Consider the following 20,601-nt stretch of genomic DNA (forward strand, 5'->3'; position numbering starts at 1 on the left):
AACTGAATTTGATAGTAAATAGGGAATTCATACAAAAATGTGGGCTGAAAAATAAGAGGCTTAAACAGTTTAGTTTGAACACTCAACAAAGTATGCAGAGACGTGCGCATTTGATGCAATATAAGGACCATTTAACCCAATGTCATATCTTTGAATCCTTTAATCAAGAATGGGATTCCAATATCGGTGTTATAAGCCGAATGTGCTATTATAGCACTTTGATTTTTAAAACTCTTTAAAAAAACCCATAGATTACACCTGCCATAAATAGCTGCATAGGGCCAGAGTTATCCCACAGAACTTTGGGTCTTTAATTGGGCCCTGAATTAGGAGCTCTGTCTCGCTGGCTTTCTACCAGAGGGTGATTGAGACCCTTAGAATTCGAGTTACTTGCTAGAGATGCCCAGCTCTCTTCACTGACTGTAAACATGCTCATGGTGATTAAGCATCCAGTTTCTGCACCTCAGAAACATTTCGGGATGTGAAAGCACTTAACACAATTACACATCCCAGTATAAGGCCTTGCCAATGCACACGTGCCTTTCTGATCGCTGCAGTAGTCCACTTATGATTTAGATTTAAATCGCCTACATCTGGGTCGCACGGCTTGTTATGGAGACTTGGCCTGGGTTCTGTAGCGTGGTCCACGTGATGCAGTGATGCAGTGACGTTTAGGTTTGAACTTGAGTTGGTGTATCCACAGAGATCCAGTTGCAGCCATGTGCGTATTCCATTTGTAATCCAGACATACAGACTCATCAGCGAAATTACCTCCTGAGTGTTTTGCCAGTATGAATTCTCTCTCTCACTCTTCTTTCTCTCTCTTTCTTTTCTCCCTCCTTTTTTTCTGGTAGATTTGGTAACCAGACCTTAAACTACAGGTTGTTCTATGATGGGAAGCACTTCGTTGGGGAGAAAAGATTCGAATCAATCCATGATCTAGTTACAGATGGCTTGATAACATTGTATATAGAAACAAAGGCTTCTGAGTATATTTCCAAAATGACAACAAACCCCATCTATGAACACATTGGATATGCCACTTTGCTTAGAGAAAAAGTGTCCCGGAGGCTGAGCAGAACAAAAAACGAATCAAGAAAAGCAAGTGTAACAAGTGAAGAAAATACCCAAGTTGAAAAGGTAAGTATTCAGTTTAAAAATTTGGCAATTAATACTAGTCTTTCTATAATATCTGAGAGAAAAAAGTGGTTTTTCTGAAGACCTGTTTCTATTTTTCTAGACTTCATTAAATATTACTATCCCACTGAAAATTTTATATCCTCTTAATATGGGCTTGGCTCCAAAGTAATATTTGACTGGAGCTTATGGTGAAAGCTTTCTAGTAAGTACCAAATGCAAATGTTTTCGCTGTGTAAATAAATATATATATAACAGCTACTTATGAACTGCATCTAAAATTGTTCACAGGTTACATTTCTTTATCCATGTATATTCAAGCATATTCCGCAGTAGGATTATGAAACTGGTTCCCATTAACCCTTCACCACAGCTCAAGTTTGTTATCTTTCCATTCACAGTGCAAAGCTCTTCTTTTCTGCCAAGTCTTTGGTGGATGGGTCTCAAATTGGGATATTGTGTTTTCTTCTCTTTCTTCTTATGGGTCTGAAATTGGGATACTGTGCCTCCCTTTCTTCTCGCTCTTCTCATTTGAAGTGGGCTTTCCTTGATCTCCTTTTCTCATGCACCCGTATCCCTTAGCATTGTATGGACAAGGACTTATTTACATGATGATGAATTGATAATTTTGTGCAGTTAGCAGCCATATGAAGATGTAAAATTAGAAATTGGTTTATGTATGAGAAACAGCCTTGTAAGCAGTGACGTGGATCTTTTCGTTTCCCAGGCGGTAAGGCAGTAAGAACTGTCAAACAGAACTTTTTTTTTTTGCCTGATGTTTGTGCTGAATTGACTTACTGACATTTGTTAGCATACTTCTGCAGTGTGACTGATGATTTTAGCATTCAGTGTGCTGGCTAGCTAGTTGGGAACTAGAGCTGGTTTGTATTTGGGAAGCAGGGAGTGAATTTGCCATCATATAGTAATACTGAGCATGAAAAAAGATAAGCTTTTTTGTGTGTATCCTCATCACTCTAGGACATTTTCTAGCATGGTTGTTATCTGTTGGGTTCACATATCAGCTGATTATATACTGCTTTGGATTTCTCATTAGTAATAATGGCTTGAGTAACTGACCTGACATGTAAACCTGTTCATGCTCTATAACAAATTAATTCCATTTACAATGACATTTTTTGAGGAAGGCATACTGCTGCAGGGAGGTCCTTTGGAGAATGTCACAGCACCAAGTCCTCCATTCAAGTTTTATTTCAGAATAAATCCATTGATGACAATAGGTTTTCATTCAGTTGGATTGTACTGTGTTATGCAAGAGGAGTGGATGCCGTAGGGATGGGTTCCGTGCTCATTCAGTCGATTCCTGTGATGGGACACTGGTTGGTTGTGAGTGCTGTAACAGGCACTAGAAAGTAAATATCAGCTTTATTTGAAGCACACTAAGAAATAAACATAGTTCATTGTGACAGACTTTTTTGTGTAGGTAGGAAAACTGTCCAGAGGATGTTCTGGAAGTTTCTATCAAGAAAATACTGGACCGTCACTGCGATGACTGTAAATATTATTACATAACTGTAGTATAATAAAGCAATCATGATAGTTGAAATTCATGCTGTATTCTCTAGGAAATCAGGAATCCTTTTTGTACAAGGAAAAACACAATTTCAAAATTGTGTTCAGTTTTACTTACAGTTCTTGCAATAGAGGAGCAGTGGTCTTCTGTATTTCTCAAAGTGCTCTCAAAGACTTCAGAGGGGTTTGTTCTAGTACCATGTATTTCCGAACAGATTGTGTTTTCTCTTGTGCTTGGGGTTGGATGTCATTTTTCAGGCTGGGCATTTTTGAGTAAGTACTGTAAAAACTCTTTTAAACGCAACTGAAGGCAAACTGTTGCTGAAGGGACCCCTGCCCTCTCTCCTACACAACTGCCTATTTGCTGACGTAGAGTTTTATGCAGCTGCACAGTAGATGACGCTAGAAAACAGCTCCAGATTAAAACTAACTCAGCCAGAAGACAAACCATGTAGATGACACTAGAAAACAGCTCCAGATTAAAACTAACTCAGCCAGAAGACATTTTAAGCCAGATCTGCTACCTGATCCACTGTGTATGAGTGGAAACACAGCACAAAGGAGAGGGCAAGGCTTTTATCTGATGACAGCTTAAAAAATTATGATGTTGTCTCAAAGTGAGTGGAGAGCTGCATCCTTATTTCCAGATGCCTGTGCTTGAAAATGTTGGGACTTGATGTAACTTGCTGTCAATAGTGAAAATGCACCTCTGGACCTCACTAGTGGTTGGATTAGGTCTTCCTTTGTATTGCAGCTGAATGAAATTGGAGTGTTTAGAGTATTATTTACCTCTGAGGTGGCTGCAAAAGGCAGTACTGCGGGTCCTTACCCTACAAGGACTGTTGCTCATGTAGATTTCCGTACGTGCAGGCGGTAGCAGCCTGCAAGACTGGCCTGCGTGGCTGCGCTGTCATGTAAAAATATGTGGCTTCAGCAAAGCCATTACATTGTTGGCAGCCCTCACTGCCTTCCTCCCACTGAGGGGAAGCAGCAGAAGGAGGAATAGCAGCTGTTTCTAACATATTTTCCTTGCCAGGAGGAGTAGGAGCAATCACAGCTACGAGAGGAGCAGAGCCGAATAGGCAAGGTGAGCTGCTCAGAGGCTGAAGACCTGCCATAGCAGCTGAAACTTCACTATTGATGATTAGGACTCCCAGTGGGCTTCTCTGCTGGTACCAGTAGTTTTCCATCATCTCATGCAAATCCATGTGAAAAAAGATTACATCAACTATGTTATTAGCAACTGAAAGAGATTCACGGAAGTCTATATGGTGAAGCGTACCATGATTGCTTGTGATTCGTATGTTCCTGGGGAAGCTCATGAGAGGTTTGGGGAGCATAGAAAGGCTCAGGGGTCATCATTCACATTTGTTCCTCCCAGTAACCTCACATAAAGTATGGACTGGGCTTTTGGAATGAACCAGTGAAATATTGAGCATTTGTTAGTAACAGCACGTAGGGACAAAGGAGGATAAAAGGAATTTAATTTTTGTTTTTATATAAACTTTAGACGTCTTCTAAAAATATAAAAATAATAGGAGGAAGTGGTAGTTCAGTGAGAGTTGTATCAGATGTTTTGCTTGAGGCCATCATGTGTTGTAAAACCCCCAAGGCCATGGTTTGCCCACAAATCAAAACCTTCACCCACTTCAGTTACTCCAATAAATGTCAGACCCCTAGAAATAAGTGAGTGAATATTCAGCGTGACATTTTTCTGCAAAGTAAGTTCTTTGCTGCATGTGTGAAAAATCACTGAGTTTTTTGTAAGGTGTGTTTTCTCTGGCCAGTTGAACAGGTAAAATGTCATTTTTTGGTAACTGAGCTGGTTTATGTGAAAGTGCTGCCTGGGGTATTTTGAATGTCTTAGAAATGGTATGGGGAAAGTCATACATGCAGGACAGAAACCTCCATTATTACTCAAGAGGAAGGTGAGAATTCAGCACTTTAAGGTTGAGCATCAGTACTCTTCTTACAGATTAGGCTTTTTACAAGTGAGATTTTGTTTTATACTGAAACCAATTCCGGAGTGTGAAAGTGCAGCTAAAGGCATTCGTCTCCTTAGCAGGTTTGTTAACACCGTCCGGGGAGTCTGCTCATTCTGTCGCCTCCCACATTGACAGCGGCGATTATTCAATGTCTCAGTCACTCCAGCGCCGATGCTCCCCGTGGGTAGGTCGATGGAAGGGGGCCACCAAGGCACGGGCTGGCAGGAGGAGCACGCATTCAGATGAAATGTCTTGGTACTGCCTGGGGTACCTGTCTGTTCCCATAATGATAATTTCTTTGAGGTTGTAATTAGTGGAGTCATGCCTATTCCAGAAGGGGGTGTGATACATGGGCTGGATTAAGCTGTTGTTGTTCATGCCTTTTTATCCAACATTTTTTGTAACAGGCCTAAGAAAATGTTTATGCTTTAAGACATTTTATCCAAACGTTTTAATGCCAACGTTTCATCCAAAAGTTATTTTTATCTGACTTTAAAGAGGTGCTAGATTTGTAGGCACAGATTCCAAATTTTAGTCCGGATAGTTTAACAGATCTTTAATCTAAAAGGAGCTGCAATGATTTTTAGGAATGAAGTGTTGAGGGAGAACAGCATGCTGCAGGTACTTTCTTAGCAGTGTAGGCAATTGTCATTGTAACAGGATCCAAAACCTTCAAAAAGGATTTTGGATAAAGAAATAGTTTTTTGTGCAAAGAAAATTTGAAGATTGTATGTTGTCTATTTAGGGTTGTAATTTAAGCTTGGGCGAGTTGTGATCGTGGTTTGTGTTTGCTCTGATTATGGAATGCTGTACTTGGGGCAAATGAATGTACACTAGAAGATGTAGGGCAGATAAGTACCCAGCACTGGTATGTCCTGTAATTAATTACCAGTAATTCACGTTACTGGTGAATGTAGAGAAGTATAACTTGCTGTACACAATTAATCTTCATATGTAGGAGTGAAAAATTTGCAGTAGTCTGTCAGTAAAATATGTAGTTCTGAAGCATTTATCGCTGTCACACACCATGTTATCCTGCAGCTGCTGCTCTTACTGCAGTAGTGGTCTTTGTGTCCCAGGCATGGAGAAAAAATTCTTAATTTCTAACCCTACATCAGCAAGTATAATTTGGGAAAAAATATTCAAAGAATTGAAATTTTGGAAGTAAATGCAAGCTGGAGTTTCATGAATGCTCTGATCAGGTAAAAGCTGTTGCAGTTACTGATGAGAAACCGTCCCAATTCCCTGCTCTTGCACTTTTCATTCCCACTTCTGTGACCTGCACTGTGCACTGCTGTAGTCACACCATGACTTGGGTGGGACCTGGACAGGTCTGTGTCAGGCAAAGGCTGACCACACCTTGTTTCTTTGCTATGCTGGTCTTACACAGGAGCAGTTCCTTGTTTGGAGTTGCCTTATAGCTTCTCAAGTATTCATGTTAGCATGAGGGATGCGATGAGAACGGCAGGCTGGAGTTAAAGAAAAGCTTTGGCAGCGGTCGAGTTTAAAGTATTTGAAAAAGAATGATCTTAACCTATCAGACAGAGGACAAACTGTTGGTAAACGCAATAAAGATTAAGGAAGGTTTTGTCAGGGCCAGGTCTCCGCTTGCTTGGATCCTGGCAAAGCTCCCATCAACTTCTCTCCAAGTGAGATCTGGCTCAGTCAATTCAAACATACCGGTTGTACATGAAATATGAGTTTCCTTGGAGCCTGGGCTGGAGTGCTTGTTCGGCTTTCTGGTTGCAAGTGCATGCCAGGAGCAGCAAGAGGCATTTAACGACGATGGTCTGTAAAGAACAGTGTAGCAGTTTGAGCTAAACCAAGAGCAAGCTGTATGTGGAGTCTTCACTTAACAGCAGGACAGTGCAGAAAATTGTGTATTGCTGCTTGACATGGTAACCTCTCTATCTGTTTTGCTGGAACTCATTATTGGGCATTTAAGTGCAGATGACAGAGCCCATAGTTAATACTGCAGATAGAGCTAAAGAGCTGAAATGCTAAGCACATTACGAAGTCTGAAAGGTTGTAGATTTCCTCAACAGAAAATCCCACACAAATAATAGATAAGAAAGCTATTCCTATTAAGGCAAAGGTGACAGAAAAGGAAGAATAACTTTGCTAGAAGTAGTGGTTGGTATTACTGTCCTCATTAGTCATGCTGCTCACACAGTTTCCCACAGAAGAAAATGCAGGACTTCCAGGAAAGGCTGTTTTCTAAGACCCTGTAATTGGAGATGTAATCTGGTTACGGAATTAAATTTTTTAGGGGCGCTGTAGTTTTCCTTACATCAAAACTACACAGGAGGCAGCCAATTTTAAGAGAACCTCTGGTTTGGTTCAATTTTTGTAAGTACACATTGTTATTCACACCACGTCCCTTTCTGAAGGCCTTTTAGCCTCATCTTACCACTCCATTTTTGTCTCTTCACTGAATTTTCTACAGGTACTGCTGTTAGCCAATGATAAAGAAGTCTTTTAAGTCTTTTATTTATTCATTATTCTTCCCATTCTGCACCTCCTCTAAACCTCTAATGATCCTATTACATGTTGCTAGCTAGTGTTTAACTCTCTGCTGGGATGTCTATCCCGATGTTGAGCATTTCCTTCCACATGAGGGCTGCAGGGTACTGCGCTGCCCCAGCAACAGATCATGGGGTTAAGAAGATAGGGAGCAGAAACATCTGTTCCTGTAGACTCTGGGCTGCAACCGCACTGATAATTTGACATGATATGCTTTACATTGCCTTCAACTCCCTGGTTTTTGCAACACGCTTGGTCAGAATAAATGAAAGTGCTCAGTTCTGCAGGGACATTAACGACCCACCACCTTCTTTTGTTAGGGGTTACAGTCTCACGACTGTTTGCATAGCCACAGAATTCATCAGGGACTTCTCCCTGGCAGTACTGATTTTGCCTGGAAGATGCTCAGACACCACACTGATAAGCAGCAACATAAAGCCTGTACGTGATGGTGGCCTTTATCTGCAGATTTCAGTAATGCATGCAGTGATAAAAGGTGTGAGGCATTCTTGCAGCTAGAAACAACAAACTTATACATCAAAATGACTTTGAGAGCAATTAATTCCTTTCATCACTCACTCAGGCTTGTCCTGCAAGAGTATTTCCTACGCACAGATTAGGACATGTACATACTTAATTGTAGCATGCCCTGACATGAGTACTTAACTACATGTCTGACTGTCTTCTTTAAGTAACTGTTAGCAATTCAGTAGTGATTTAATCCAGAATACTCTTTGGTATTATACCACAGCAAGGAGGAGTTTATATCCATACAGTAGATCTATCAATGTGTGTATTTTAGTACTCAGTTTTATATTTTAAGTGACAAACACCATCTTACTGAAAATATAGCTGGCTGATCATTTTCATTTTTCTTTCCGTGTTGGCATTCTTTTGTATTTTCCACCTCAGTCTCTTTACAGCTTCTTTTTTGTTTAAAGCATCATAAATATGAAATAGGCAATATACAAGAAATGAAAATAAGAAAGCTACCAAAGTAAAATCATGGAAAGTATCTTTTTCAGTTCCTTCCCTCTGGCTGTCTATGTTTATGCACAGGAAAAGGGACACTGTTTTGTAATTGACTGTGGCATTCCTAAATAATACCTAATGTTTTGCCTGATTAGGCAAGAATTTTTGAGAGGAATAATTTGGGTTCGTTTTAACGGTAATGGAAATTGAGGGAATCAAGAAAAAGACAGGTTCCATTGCAAAGCATTTGCTTACATTGCTTCCCTGAGCTGTTAACATCTCTCCAGGTGCCTGGTTTATGTTATTACCATCAGTTTAGGATTCATGACTTTTGCCTTAAGCAGAATAAGTGATATGATTATGCCTGAAGAGAGCTTGTGAGTTGGAGACAACAGTGATTTACACAGATGACATGATGCGATGGATATGATCTGATCCAAGTGCTACTGAAATTAATGGGAACGCTCCGAGAGATTTCACTGGGTCTTGAAGCAGTTTGGGGCACCACTAAGCATATGGAGCAAAGGTGAATATGAAGTTTGTTACCACCAAAGTGTTTCCCAGTCCAGTGTTTTAGAAGGGCAGCCAAAAGGATTCCATGTGAAAACTTCATACCTGAATACCACAACTGTAGATTGAAATTTTCCCAAATTAGAATGTCAGATTAGTACTAAAAGTGATTAGATACACCAGAAGTGCTTACAGTAGTCCTAAGGCAAACGCCACCTGGCTCTTCAAGTACGGTATTGTATCTGGAGCTAGGCTCTACTGAATACATAAATCTTTTCCTCTTCGGTATTTTTCCATTATGAGCATATTAATAATTGTAATAAAGCTAAATGTTTGTTGCACAAAAACCATGCTTAGTTTGATGTATTGAAAATAAAAGGCTTATATGAGGTGGTTTTGTCTTGGCTTTTAAACTCTTTTGCATAGTTTGATTGTATTAAATTAGTATAAACAAACTTCCATAGGAATTGGGATGGAGCCTTCAGCGTAAAGATTTCATTTGTCTAGTCACTGGAAAATGAAAAGCCATTTTTTAAGTAAAAATCTGTACTTGATTGTCCTACATGAATTTTGAGACACTGTGTAGGAATAGGCACTAAACTTTTACAGACACCTCTAAACTGCCATGTTTTGATCTTGGAAGAGAAGTGTTCAGCTTCTTAAGAGTAAGAGAGATACTAATTTCAGTTAGTGGTGGACTTGGAATAAGTGTCAAAAGGAAAGTGTTTAAGTAGTGACTAATATTTACCCTTTATATTTTGTTTAGAAAGTGAGTGGTTTTAGTGATGTGCTTACTTAGGCCATACATTTGCTTAGCTAATTATAAGGAAAAAAATAACCTGTCCTCTGTGCTCATGCTGGACGTGACAAGAGATGATAGGTCTGAGATACAGTGATGAACATTGCAGGTTAGCTATAAGGGAGAAAAAAAAGAACAGTGATGGAGTGCCTGAGGGGATGACAAAATGTCCCTTACCATAATGTATAGAAACATGTTAGAAAACATCTGGGAGAATGGCACAGATAGCACTGATACCTGAGGCAGGCAGGAGAAAAACCTCCTAAAGTAACTTCTAGTCCTATTTCTACATGGTTTTCTGGGCCCCAAAAATATTATTTAGGCTCTGATTCATCTTGCCTAGATGAAGAAATCTTAGCAACATAGATAAGGAGCAGTTATTTGATTCCTTCCCATGGGAGGAGAGTACATTCTAGCCTAGAGGAGAGAAGGCTATAGTGAGACCTTATAGCAGCCTTCCAGTACTTAAAGGGGGCCTACAGGAAAGGTGGGGAGGGACTCTTCATTAGGGAGTGTAGTGATAGGATGAGGGGTAACAGTTTTAAACTGAAAGGGGGTAGATTTAGATTACGTGTTATTAAGAAATTCTTTACTATGAGGTTGGTGAGGCACTGGCACAAGTTGCCCAGAGAAGCTGTGGCTGCCCCCTCCCTGGCAGTGTTCAAGGCCAGGCTGGATGGGGCTTGGAGCAACCTGGTCTAGCAGAAGGTGTCCCTGCCCATGGCAGGAGTGTTGGAACTAGATGGTCTTTAAGGTCCCTTCCAAGCTAAACCATTCTATGATTCCATGATTCAATTCTGAATTGTCACTTCACTAGTGAGAAATTAACTGCAGCTATGATCCTAATGTCCAAGGCTTCCATGAAATGCTTAATGCTAGCCAAGATATGCTAAGTTCTTCCTCTCTTATATCCTGCATGCTCTCCAGACCTTCTGCCAAGGAACGTCTTGGCTGGCTTTCAATGTCCCTACATGCTGACTGGCACTTGTCCCATCATGCTCTAGATATTATCTTTTCTGAGCATAAAATATGTCTGTCATATGCACTGAGCGTCTTCTTCCATACTCAGGGTGTAGAAGGTCCCACCCCTGAGGCATGTGAGCACTCAGCTGAAGTCAGGTGGAGAGCCCGAGCAAATGTCCTCTGTTTGATCTGGGCTCTCCCCACATAGAGCCAGCTCAGCAGCCTGCACCCTCACCCTGCAGCTGGGATACTGAGAATCCAGGTGCAGGGATCTCCCCGGTGACCTCTGGGCTGGGTCAGCACTATCAGTTGGCCTCAGTCTTGGCCACAGGGCTAGCAGAGCTCGCTGGAGCTGCCAGGCAGGAGAAGGCAGCAGCCTGGGCAGGATGACAACTAGTAATGGCCACAATGAAGCACATGCTGTTGACAGCATTCTCAGCTGAAGCTTGACTACAAAGGTCAGGAACTAGTGCTTTTTATAACTGGTACTGTTTGGAAAAGAGGATGCTGTGGTGTGAAAAGTACAGATCGTAACAATGGGCTCTTTCTTGTAATGTATTCTCAGCCCTGGAGAACAGTGGGACTGTGCACGGTAGTCAGCGTGGGTTATATAGAATGAATACTGCCAGTTAGACTTGATTGCCTTTTTGATAGATTTACAAATGTACTGAATGAAAAGAATGCAGCAGATGCAGAATAATTGGATTTTTAGCAAAGTAGTACAATGTCTCATGAAATCATACTCTTGACATTAATTCAAATTGGTTGGCACATGAACATGGTCACATGGACCAAAAATAGGTAGAGGAATTTCGAGCAAAGAATAAAGATAGGCAGCAGCTTGATAAGCTGGGGAAAGGTAGCTGATGCAGGGGCAGGAGTTTCATTTAAGATTTTTATTGATTGGAAGAAGTGCAAACGAGACATTACCAAAAACTCAGGATGATTTCTGCTGTGATATGACTCAGTATAGGAATTTAATCTCTGGAAACATAATGTGTTCATGACAGAAACATCAAGAGAATCTCAATTAGAAAATTTAAGAAGACAATTTGGCATGTTTTAAACACATGAAAAGGGGCCAAGCCACGTACATGGCTGGAGTATCACTTCTGTTGAGAGCGAGAGGGTTGCTTGCATTTAAGCCAGGTGTGCCACTATTGAGCAGGGGCTAGAGGCAAGGAAGGAGAACATTGCCATAGCCTAGGGAGGAATTATGTCTCCACTGCTTGTCAAGAGAAACAGTTGTTAAACTTCTAAAGCCCCTTTCCCTGATTTTCTGTTGGTTCATCCATCCATTTAAACACCACCTATTGCAGTGGTAATTCATTGTCCCCTTTTGGCAAGCTGTGAGCCGGCAATAGTGCTTCTGCTTCTCAAAACAATTGTGCCCAGCACCCGTAGGCAGGGAGATGTGGAAAGCCTTGCTTCCTTCACTCCGTGTCCGTGTGCTAGACCAGATGCCATTTGACTGGTGGTACAAGGCAGCTTTTCTGGAGTCAGTCAGGTTTGTTTGGGATCTTTACAGCAGGGGTAACACCGCAAGGCCAGTTGTCAGTGCCTTCTGGATTGCTTGCAGCAGTCTGAGGTGTGGGCTTCTCCAATGAGAAAGATGGGCTGGGACCGTAGCTGGCCATTTGGCATAGTCCATCAGGAGCTAAACAGTCCCTGAAGAGGAAGATAATTCTTTAATGAGAAAGCTGTAGGGTGTTTTTTGGGGGCGAAGGAAGGGGGCAAAGGTGGAGAAGGCTTCTCCAGTTACTTCTGCCAGACTCTGTACCACCTAGACTTGCAGAGAACAGCTTGGGAAGAATAGATCAGGATGATTTATGAATGAAATTGTCCCAATTAAACACTAGGTGGCATATTTACTTAAGAGTTTCCAGGAACTGTATTAGGGCATCTTACGCTGCTGGCACCCATTTGTGCTTGTGATGAGTGTAGTTTCATGGGAACATGACCACCTGATGCCTTCTTTTAACAACAAGCATTCATCTTGTTCTTAAAAAACTTCACACAAAGACACTGTTGCTTACTTCAACGTTAAAGTTATTCTTTAGCTTCAAAGTCACTTCTGTATTAATACACAGATTATTAAGTGCAGTGCAGTAAAGAATAGGTGTACACAGCAATGGTCCTACAGAAGGTCTGGTCTCAGAGGAATTGTGTAAATAGTGAGAGGGATTAATATGCAAAGACATAGTACGATTTACTTATTTTACTTGTCTGAAAGGCTGAAATGTGGAAATATATAATGCATTTTAAAAGTCAAATGAAGGAAACAATGTTTCTCCTTACATGAATGCAAAGCACAGCTTTTGATTTCAGAGATAGTATTTTAAGGTAATAGTATTCAGTGGTTTGGGCAAAATACTCAAAAGGCAGAAAATATGCTTTTATTCTGTGTCTGCGTGACACCCGTTAAGGCAGCTAGGCTGCATTTTTCCATATTCTTCTCCATCAGTGAAAGAATAAATACACCTGGCTTGCAGAAATGCCCTTTCACATGCTGCATCCTTGAGAAAATGCAGCACCACAACCATCATCAGGGCAGAGCACTTAGCCTCTACCGAAAAAATACCTTGTTTAGTATGTCTGTTCTAAAAAGTCTTAATTCTTCCTATGGATATTTTAAGAAGACAGATACTTCGGACTAAGAGCAGATACCATGAAGATAAACTTCCCTAGCGCAGGAGATATCCATAGTGCTGGTTGTGCAGGTTGTTGCAGCTCTCCCTGGAAGGGAGCTGTAGGTTGCTGACCTGTGTCCACCACCAGCCAGATTTCTGAGATTAGTACCGTTATCTGTCAGTCTGCTCTGCTGTAACTCATGTAGGGACCTCTCAGTCAACAGAATTGATTATAGCTGTTCAGTGCGAGCTCTTACAAACAAAGTGGGCTGTATAAAAAGGGAACTAAATATGTAGGCCTGAACTGGGGTGTGCTCATTATGCCAGTGCTGAGGAGTGTGGAAAAGACCTTGCTATGAGAACAGGATTATGGAGACAAATCCTTTCCTTGCCTGACACTGGCGATGCCCCAGGCATGCCTGTCTTCTTCAAGGGGAGAAGAAAGTCCCATTCCCCTTCCCTTTTCCGTCCTGTCCTCACACACAAGAAGCAGGCTGTAGCTATTGCGTTATCTGATGCCAAGGGATGTGGTGGGGCAAAAGCTGAACATCTTACAGCTTGCCTTAGGACATCAAAAATGTGTCCAAAGCATCTGTGCTCTGGCATCAGGAGAGTCTGGTCAGGTTTGTACTACAGAGATGCATTTGTGCCTAATTTCATTTTCAGTAGTATCTTTTGATATTCTGTAAGGTTCGTTATGTCTCTTATTTTCCAGCTCTCTGGAAAATACTAGTAGATGGGCATGTATTTTGGACAGTGAACTGAGGTCTGCTGTCCTGCACACAGTGGCTGGATCCCTAGGCACTTCTGGGCTGCATTCATGAAGCCGTGTTTTACAGTATAGGTACACAGATACCTGGAGAACTCTTTCAAATACATTAATTCTATTTATTTATATATTTTAGGAAGTAAAGGAAAAAAATAATTTCCTTTTATTTCCCTCTTCCCCTCCTTTTAATTTGGTTGGTCCAAATAGTGCAGTTTCCTAAATCCATCTGTCTATAATGCATTGCTGAATGTCAGGCCAAGTGAATTTGCAGACAAAGCTTAAGGCACTTCCAGAATGGCTGAAAATGAAGTATACTAGCAGAGATTGGACTAAAGAGAGGGTATTTTCAAGGACATTGTTCACATAATTTTGTTTCTTGTAGACCTCAAAGTACTAGGAATTAAGGGGAAAGGCTGGATTGTGGTTTCTTTGTGGGCTGGCAGAATCCCAATTGAATAAAGTCCAGTCATCATTTGATATAACTTGCTTCTTATGAGACATTGGCTGCAATGCAGGATTCATGTAACTTTCACATGATGTTTTGTAAGGAATTTTTCCATGTGTGTTTTTTTTTAATAAGTGCTTAATTCAGTGGCTGAAGTTTTATCCTCCACGTGTGAGCAGTGTACAAGCTGTGTATCATCCAGCTGTAGATGCTGAATTTCACAAGAAAATACAAAACCTTCTGTAATTTCCCTTGTCCTATTCCTCATCAAATTTTATGCTGCAGATTAAAAAAAAACAAACACCAAACAACTGGTTAGGGTACACGTAGCGTTTTCGTCCTTTGCAGATCAGTGTGTGCTCTACAACAAAGGCGTGATAGTGCCCCAGTTGAAATGAAAGCAAGCCTACATAGCCATGGGTCAAAGCATGTAGGTGCTAAGCTGCCCAGAACTAGAAATGTGGACAAGTATGTTGTGATACACACCACAGAGTCCAGTGCCTTGATGCTGAGATGAGCCAGCCTACTGAACAAATACAGCATAGGCAGCTCATACAGCCATTTCAGGCAGCTTGTTCAAGACATCAGCTCAAGTGCAGTTCATAGAGCACATGGGCTATTGCTCTGATTAGGCTACCTGGCAATCTTGGTACGTACGTCTTACTGGATGACAGTAATGGGGAGATTAAAGCACCACACATTAGAACATGGGTGGAGTTCAGACATCTACCTGCTCAGTGTCTTTTAAGCAGAATTTTGTAATGGGAATAAATCAGTCCATTTAGTTCAATTTAGTATCTAGAGGTACTACTACACAAGCAGAACGTGTCGCTTGCAGCAAAATTCAAGATCAGGCTTGGGAGCAGTACTGTATCGGCTAGTGCCTGAGCTATCTATGGAGCAATAAATATTCGTTTCTTCTCTAACTCAGAAGAACCCTCTTTGGTGCAAACAGATGGAGATCGTGAATTTGATTCTTCTGAAAATTATATTTGAGGTAGAAGACTGCAAATAAAGGGACAGTGACTGAAATGTTAATGCTTTCCCATTTTATTGCCTGTCTATTTTCCTTTTAAAACATGAGTTCAAATTCTTGAATAAAGGTAAGAATCATGACATTAATAAGAAAGAGGAGATTAAAAATTTCAGCCATCAGCAGCCTTTCTGATTGTATGTAGATTGAGTTAACAGTTGTGGAGGTTTGCACTTGTAACACTACCACCTATTTTTATCTTGCCAGGTGTTGCTAAGAATAATTTAGTATTTTGAATAGTTATATTTTTATAGACATGTGCAAGAATCCAGGAAAAGTCCTTGCATATTTAATATTCCAATAATGAGATGAAAAAACAAGTTAATTCAGTATTTGCTAGCACTTCCAATCCAACATAACATACTCAGAGCTAACTGAGAAAAGAGTATGTTCCAATAAGCTTTTGATATTTTTTTCTGTAAAAATTTAGCAGCTAAATTTATGCATAGAAAATAAGTCTCGATATTCCCATCTTCATACTACTTTAAACAACGCAAGTGCTCAAGTTCTGCATCATCTTCAGCAAAAAAAACAAATACAGTTCAGTAACAATATTAACAGAGCGTTTATTGCAACAGGGGAGATGTACTTTTCACAAGATTTCAAATATCAAAATTATACTAAAAATGGGGGGGACACATACACATGACACGGCGATACTTGTCCCTGCAAAACAGAAATCAGCAAATAGGAAACAGTTCTATAGTAACCCATGTGGGACCATGGGGCGTTTTGGATTAGCTATGCACCATGGGTAATCCTAGTTTATCTTTTTATTGTTGTTGTTCCACTCACAGTTCAGTGTATTTTAAGAAGCTATCCATGGCCTTTTGGGGTATAATTACATTTTTCACTTGATCTGTAATTTAGTACCCGGAACAAGAAGACAAAAGGTTATTTGGAATCAGACCTGACAGCCAGGAGGCTGAAGTGCTGACATTAGTCTGCTGCCTGACAGTTCTATGCCTCATGATTCATCTGTGCGTGTGTTTGTGATGTATTTAAAAAGCAAGAAACCTAGCAGAAAGGATTCACAGCTCAGCCCACACATAGGTGCAGGCAAAATGCACAATAATGAGCCTCAAACTGTGTATTTATTTTCAGCGGGATGCCTTTTTTTTTTTTTTTGCTTACTTTCACTGTACCTAATGAAAATAGTTGTCACACAGAGCACCAGAGGATGCCTTTTTTTGCCCTCGGAAAGCATGTCATTGCTCTTTGTCCTTCTCAGTTTTCTTTCCATTAGCAGCGCATATTCTGTTGAACTTCAGTTGTGTTGTTGAGCTGGTTGTCTGCCTCAGTAGTTGTATTGCCTGGTGTACTGAAAACCTGTTGTGTTGTTGTGTTTGGCATTTGCTAGCCAAAATAACTGGAAGTTATTCACTATCTGCCCTTCACCACTGTAGGGTTAGATGCTGTACCCAGCTAAACTAATGTTTGTATCTCAGCAGCTGGTGAAGGCCCTTTTCTGGCTTCCACTGAGTCCGTATCTCCACTACTATTGCACAAATGGCTTTACATGCAGATACTTTCTCCCTTTGATTCACAGATAGGAAGGTGAAGATGTACAAACAATGAATTCAGGACAGAAACACAGATCTGGGCCGTTTGAGAATGATGTGTCAGTGGGGTGGCTGTGGTAATTAGAGTTGTTTTGTAAACAGGTTCTCATGAGGGTTTATTTGGATTAGTAACATTGATGTACAATGAATTCGTATACCTAGCTGCCCTCAGAAGTCGCTTTGTAAAGGAGGGGGTCTGGTGGGGGGATGTTAAGGAGGCACATTTGCACTAGTGGAACTATCGCTGAAGGTCAGAGTACCTGAGCTTGTGTCCATGACAAGACAAGACAAGACTAGGCGTAGTTTGGCATTGTAGTCAAGGCCAGTGAGGTGTTGCAGCCAGGGCCCAGGATAAATCCCAAACAGAAAGTACAACCCCCAGCAGATTTTCCTTTAATTAACGTCTCTGTATTGATCTCAGTGGCGAATGCAGAAAAGAGAGCTACTGTGAAGAAACTGCAGAGCCATAAGAGACAGAAACAATAGCAGAATGGCATAAAAAGCATTAAAAAAAATTGCTCAATCATCAGCCTTTTCCTTGAACAATTTTCTGTGGCACAATATCAAAGACAAAACATTTTGCCTTAATCACACTTTTATAGATGTCTTGATAGTTGAGACTATAGGATCTAAAAATTGCAGATTTTTTAATGCACCTATATAACTCATACTAAAACAAATACATAAAGGATAGTTCTAGAACTTTCATCAGATATAGTCTCCAAAGCCTGAATTTTTAAATTCCCCTAACTTTAATGAATCTTCACTCAGATGAGTAGCTAAGCATATGATTTGCATCTAAACCTAGCCACGCAGGCATGCAGTGAGCCATTAAGTGAATTCACTGTGGACGGTGAAATAGGGGCAAAGCCCAGGTTCGAACGTAGCAACTTTTGGGTTTTAGTTCAATAGGTCCCACTACCTCAGCTTTACAACTCTGAGTAATACTTCACAGTGTGTGCTTAGGAGAGACTTAGTAAGTAGGGTATCCTTTTCCTAGTTAAACACTTAGCAGCTTTCTCATCTGTGGCTTTGCTAACCCCTTATGGGTGTATCTCCGGTAACGGTGCTTCAAGCTTTACCTTCCTTAGCTTTGGGCCCTTCCATTCAGTCTAATTTTTTTTTGCTTTTGCAGGGCTTTACTTTTTCTCTCAAAATCAAGCTTGAGAACTTTTGGTGGTGTAATAAAGGAGTCCAGGGAACTTGTTCTGACAAAGGAGACTGTCCAAGCCAGAAGCCTCTAAAAAAATTAAAAACGTTAATGTGGTTAGATCTTCTGAAGCAGACACTTGAAAACAAGGAAGTATTGTTGAATCTGACTATGTGGTCTGTAGAAAAAAGTGTATGTCCCACCTCAGTAATCAATTTTTTCTATATTTTAAATCTGTGTTGCTGACTTTCTAAAAATACAAGTGCTGTGCTGTCACTCCAGGAGAGGTTCTGCTGCTCTGTTCAAACAGAGCAGCAATAAAATTTAATGTTGTCTTCCAGTACTGCAGTCACCTCCAGCTACTCTTCAGCCTCTTCCACCGGGCAAGAGGGGTAGGAGAGGCAGTGATGTGTAACTAGCCTGTCTGCATGCCTGAGCTGGTGAGCAACAGGAATATGCAACCAACAGGTGTTTAGAAAGCCCATAAATTAACCACTGCAAGAGTCACCACCAGTTTGCTCCAGCGTAAGAAACACTGAGTTGCCATTGCCACCCTTCCACAGAGGTGAAGCTCCAGCAACAGGCCATTGCTGACAGTTAGAAGAAGAAATTCAAGCCTGGCCTTGGGAAGAGGCAACACCGAGCTCTGTCATTTAAACAATGTAGTCACATTTCTAAACAAACTGTCAACAGTCGAAGTTGTGAATTATTGAGGGATTTACAGAAATTGCCGCCTTCTCTGTTTTTAGTCTTAAGCAATGTTGAAGGCACAGCAACGAGTGGAAAGAAGTCTTCCAAAGTTAGAACAAAACAGTCATATCTTACAGATACATACATAATATATAATAAAGGGTTGGATCCAGCTAGTATGTAATACTAAGCTACAGTATTCATTTTGAGGAACAGCCCTTTTAAAATGTCTGGGAATGGTAATAAATGCTGTGCTTCCCATCATTTAAAGGAACAAGGTTATGAAGAAGTAAAACTAATTATTTTTGGCCCAAAACATATAACATAACTATTATGTGAATATTGAATATCACTAATATTTGAATGTGAAAATCAGGTGAAGCGAAAGAAGTTCTGGATTAAGAAACTGTTGGATCTGGTTCTCCAACAGCTTGCATCAGCTTGAGGCTGGTGTGAGATCTGCCTGCCAAAAGCAGACATTGCAGAATCGGAAGCATTATTTTTATGATTGTGGTAATAAATAAATAAATAAATAAATAAATATAAAAAATTTTATTCTTACAATATTTTTTAAGGAATTCTATGTCCATAACATTTCTCTTTTTTCTAGAACAACCACGCTTTTTTTTTAATGTGTGTTCCTGTACACAAATAATCAGGGAAAAAAGTGTTGGCACTGTCCTCATTACCCTTTTTTAACTTTCCCAGCAAGGTCATTCAGGCTGGTTGTGCAAAGCCCTCGTTGGGGAATATTTTAATATTTTACATTAGGTTTGCTGCGACCTCAGCTTTTCCCTTATTAGCAAAGGGATCTATGGACATCACAGTGTCCATAGCAGGATTAATCAGAGCAACATCAGAACAGACAGTCTCTACAAGGTTGCTCAGCCCTTGCTACCTTCTTTCAGGTGTTAAACTGGAAATGGGAGTTCTCCTGAGACTCTGGAGAGAAGGATGCCCAGGGAAGGTGCATGAAAGGCTGTTTACCTCAGTACATTATTGGGTCTCCTTCTCTGAAGCTGAGGCTCCTGAGGAGGCATGCCTGGCTGTCTCTGTGCTCTTCTACACATAGCTTTTTCAGAAGAGGTCTGTGGAATGGAGAGGAGAAGGACTGGTGACAGTAGAGGTCTGGATGGGAAAAAGCCAGTTCAGAGCTGCTCCATGAAAAAAATAAATGCACCTGTTCTCTGGGAGCCGAAAAGATTGGCGTGACTGGGAACACAGGCTGCTTTGTGTTTCTCCTCAGCCTTCCTCATTCACTGGCAGCAACCAAACGTGCTGAGTCCCAACATTTCAGGTCTCACAGGCAGGGTCCTACATTGGGATTCTGCCTGTAAAGTTCTCAGGTGTTGCTCTGAGAAATCTTGGAGAACATTACATTGAAGACAACTTTTGCCCCAGTCAGCTATGAGAAAGTGCAGCAGAGGTTGCATATTAAATTGCTAAATAAAATTATTGTTTCTCAAAAGCATCCCCCGGTAGGGATTTAAGAATTTAAAGAGAGGGATCCCTTGTCAGTCAGTATGTCACTTGAGAAGCCAACAGACTCATCTCCAGTCTGATGCAGTGGAATCTCCCCTGTGGTTTTCCTTCGATCATTTTTTTTTTCTTTTATTTAAGCTACCATTCTAAAAACCACCGTACAGCACCTTTATTTTTCCTCATTATTTCCCCTCTTGCCTTCCCAGGACAAGAAAAAGTCTTTCTTTTGGCTTTTTCCCACTCTATGCTTCAGAAACCCCAACACAGATACCGTGGTTTCTGCCTATGGAGCACCAGCACAGCAAAGGAAAACAGTCACGTTCTGCCGCAGCACAGAAGATGCAAGAAGAACCAGCAGCAAAGGGGTTAAAGGGAGTCCCATAGCAAAGATATGCAATGCCTTGAAATTTTAAGCGCTAAA

The 20,601-nt window shown here is 40.8% G+C and overlaps 1 protein-coding gene across 1 annotated transcript in view; it reads left to right on the forward strand.

Annotated features, from left to right (window-relative positions):
- Nucleotides 1-956: 956 nt before the first annotated feature.
- CHN2 (chimerin 2) overlaps nucleotides 957-20,601 on the forward strand; it is a 68,261-nt gene continuing 48,616 nt past the window's right edge. The window contains exon 1 of the mRNA XM_009954170.2: nucleotides 957-1,140. Coding sequence (XP_009952472.1) covers nucleotides 1,003-1,140 — 138 coding nt within the window. The 5' untranslated portion in view covers nucleotides 957-1,002. The remainder of the gene's footprint in view (nucleotides 1,141-20,601) is intronic.

This window comes from Leptosomus discolor, chromosome 7, assembly GCF_034619465.1.
Source record: "Leptosomus discolor isolate bLepDis1 chromosome 7, bLepDis1.hap2, whole genome shotgun sequence".
Classification (NCBI taxonomy): domain Eukaryota; kingdom Metazoa; phylum Chordata; class Aves; order Leptosomiformes; family Leptosomidae; genus Leptosomus; species Leptosomus discolor.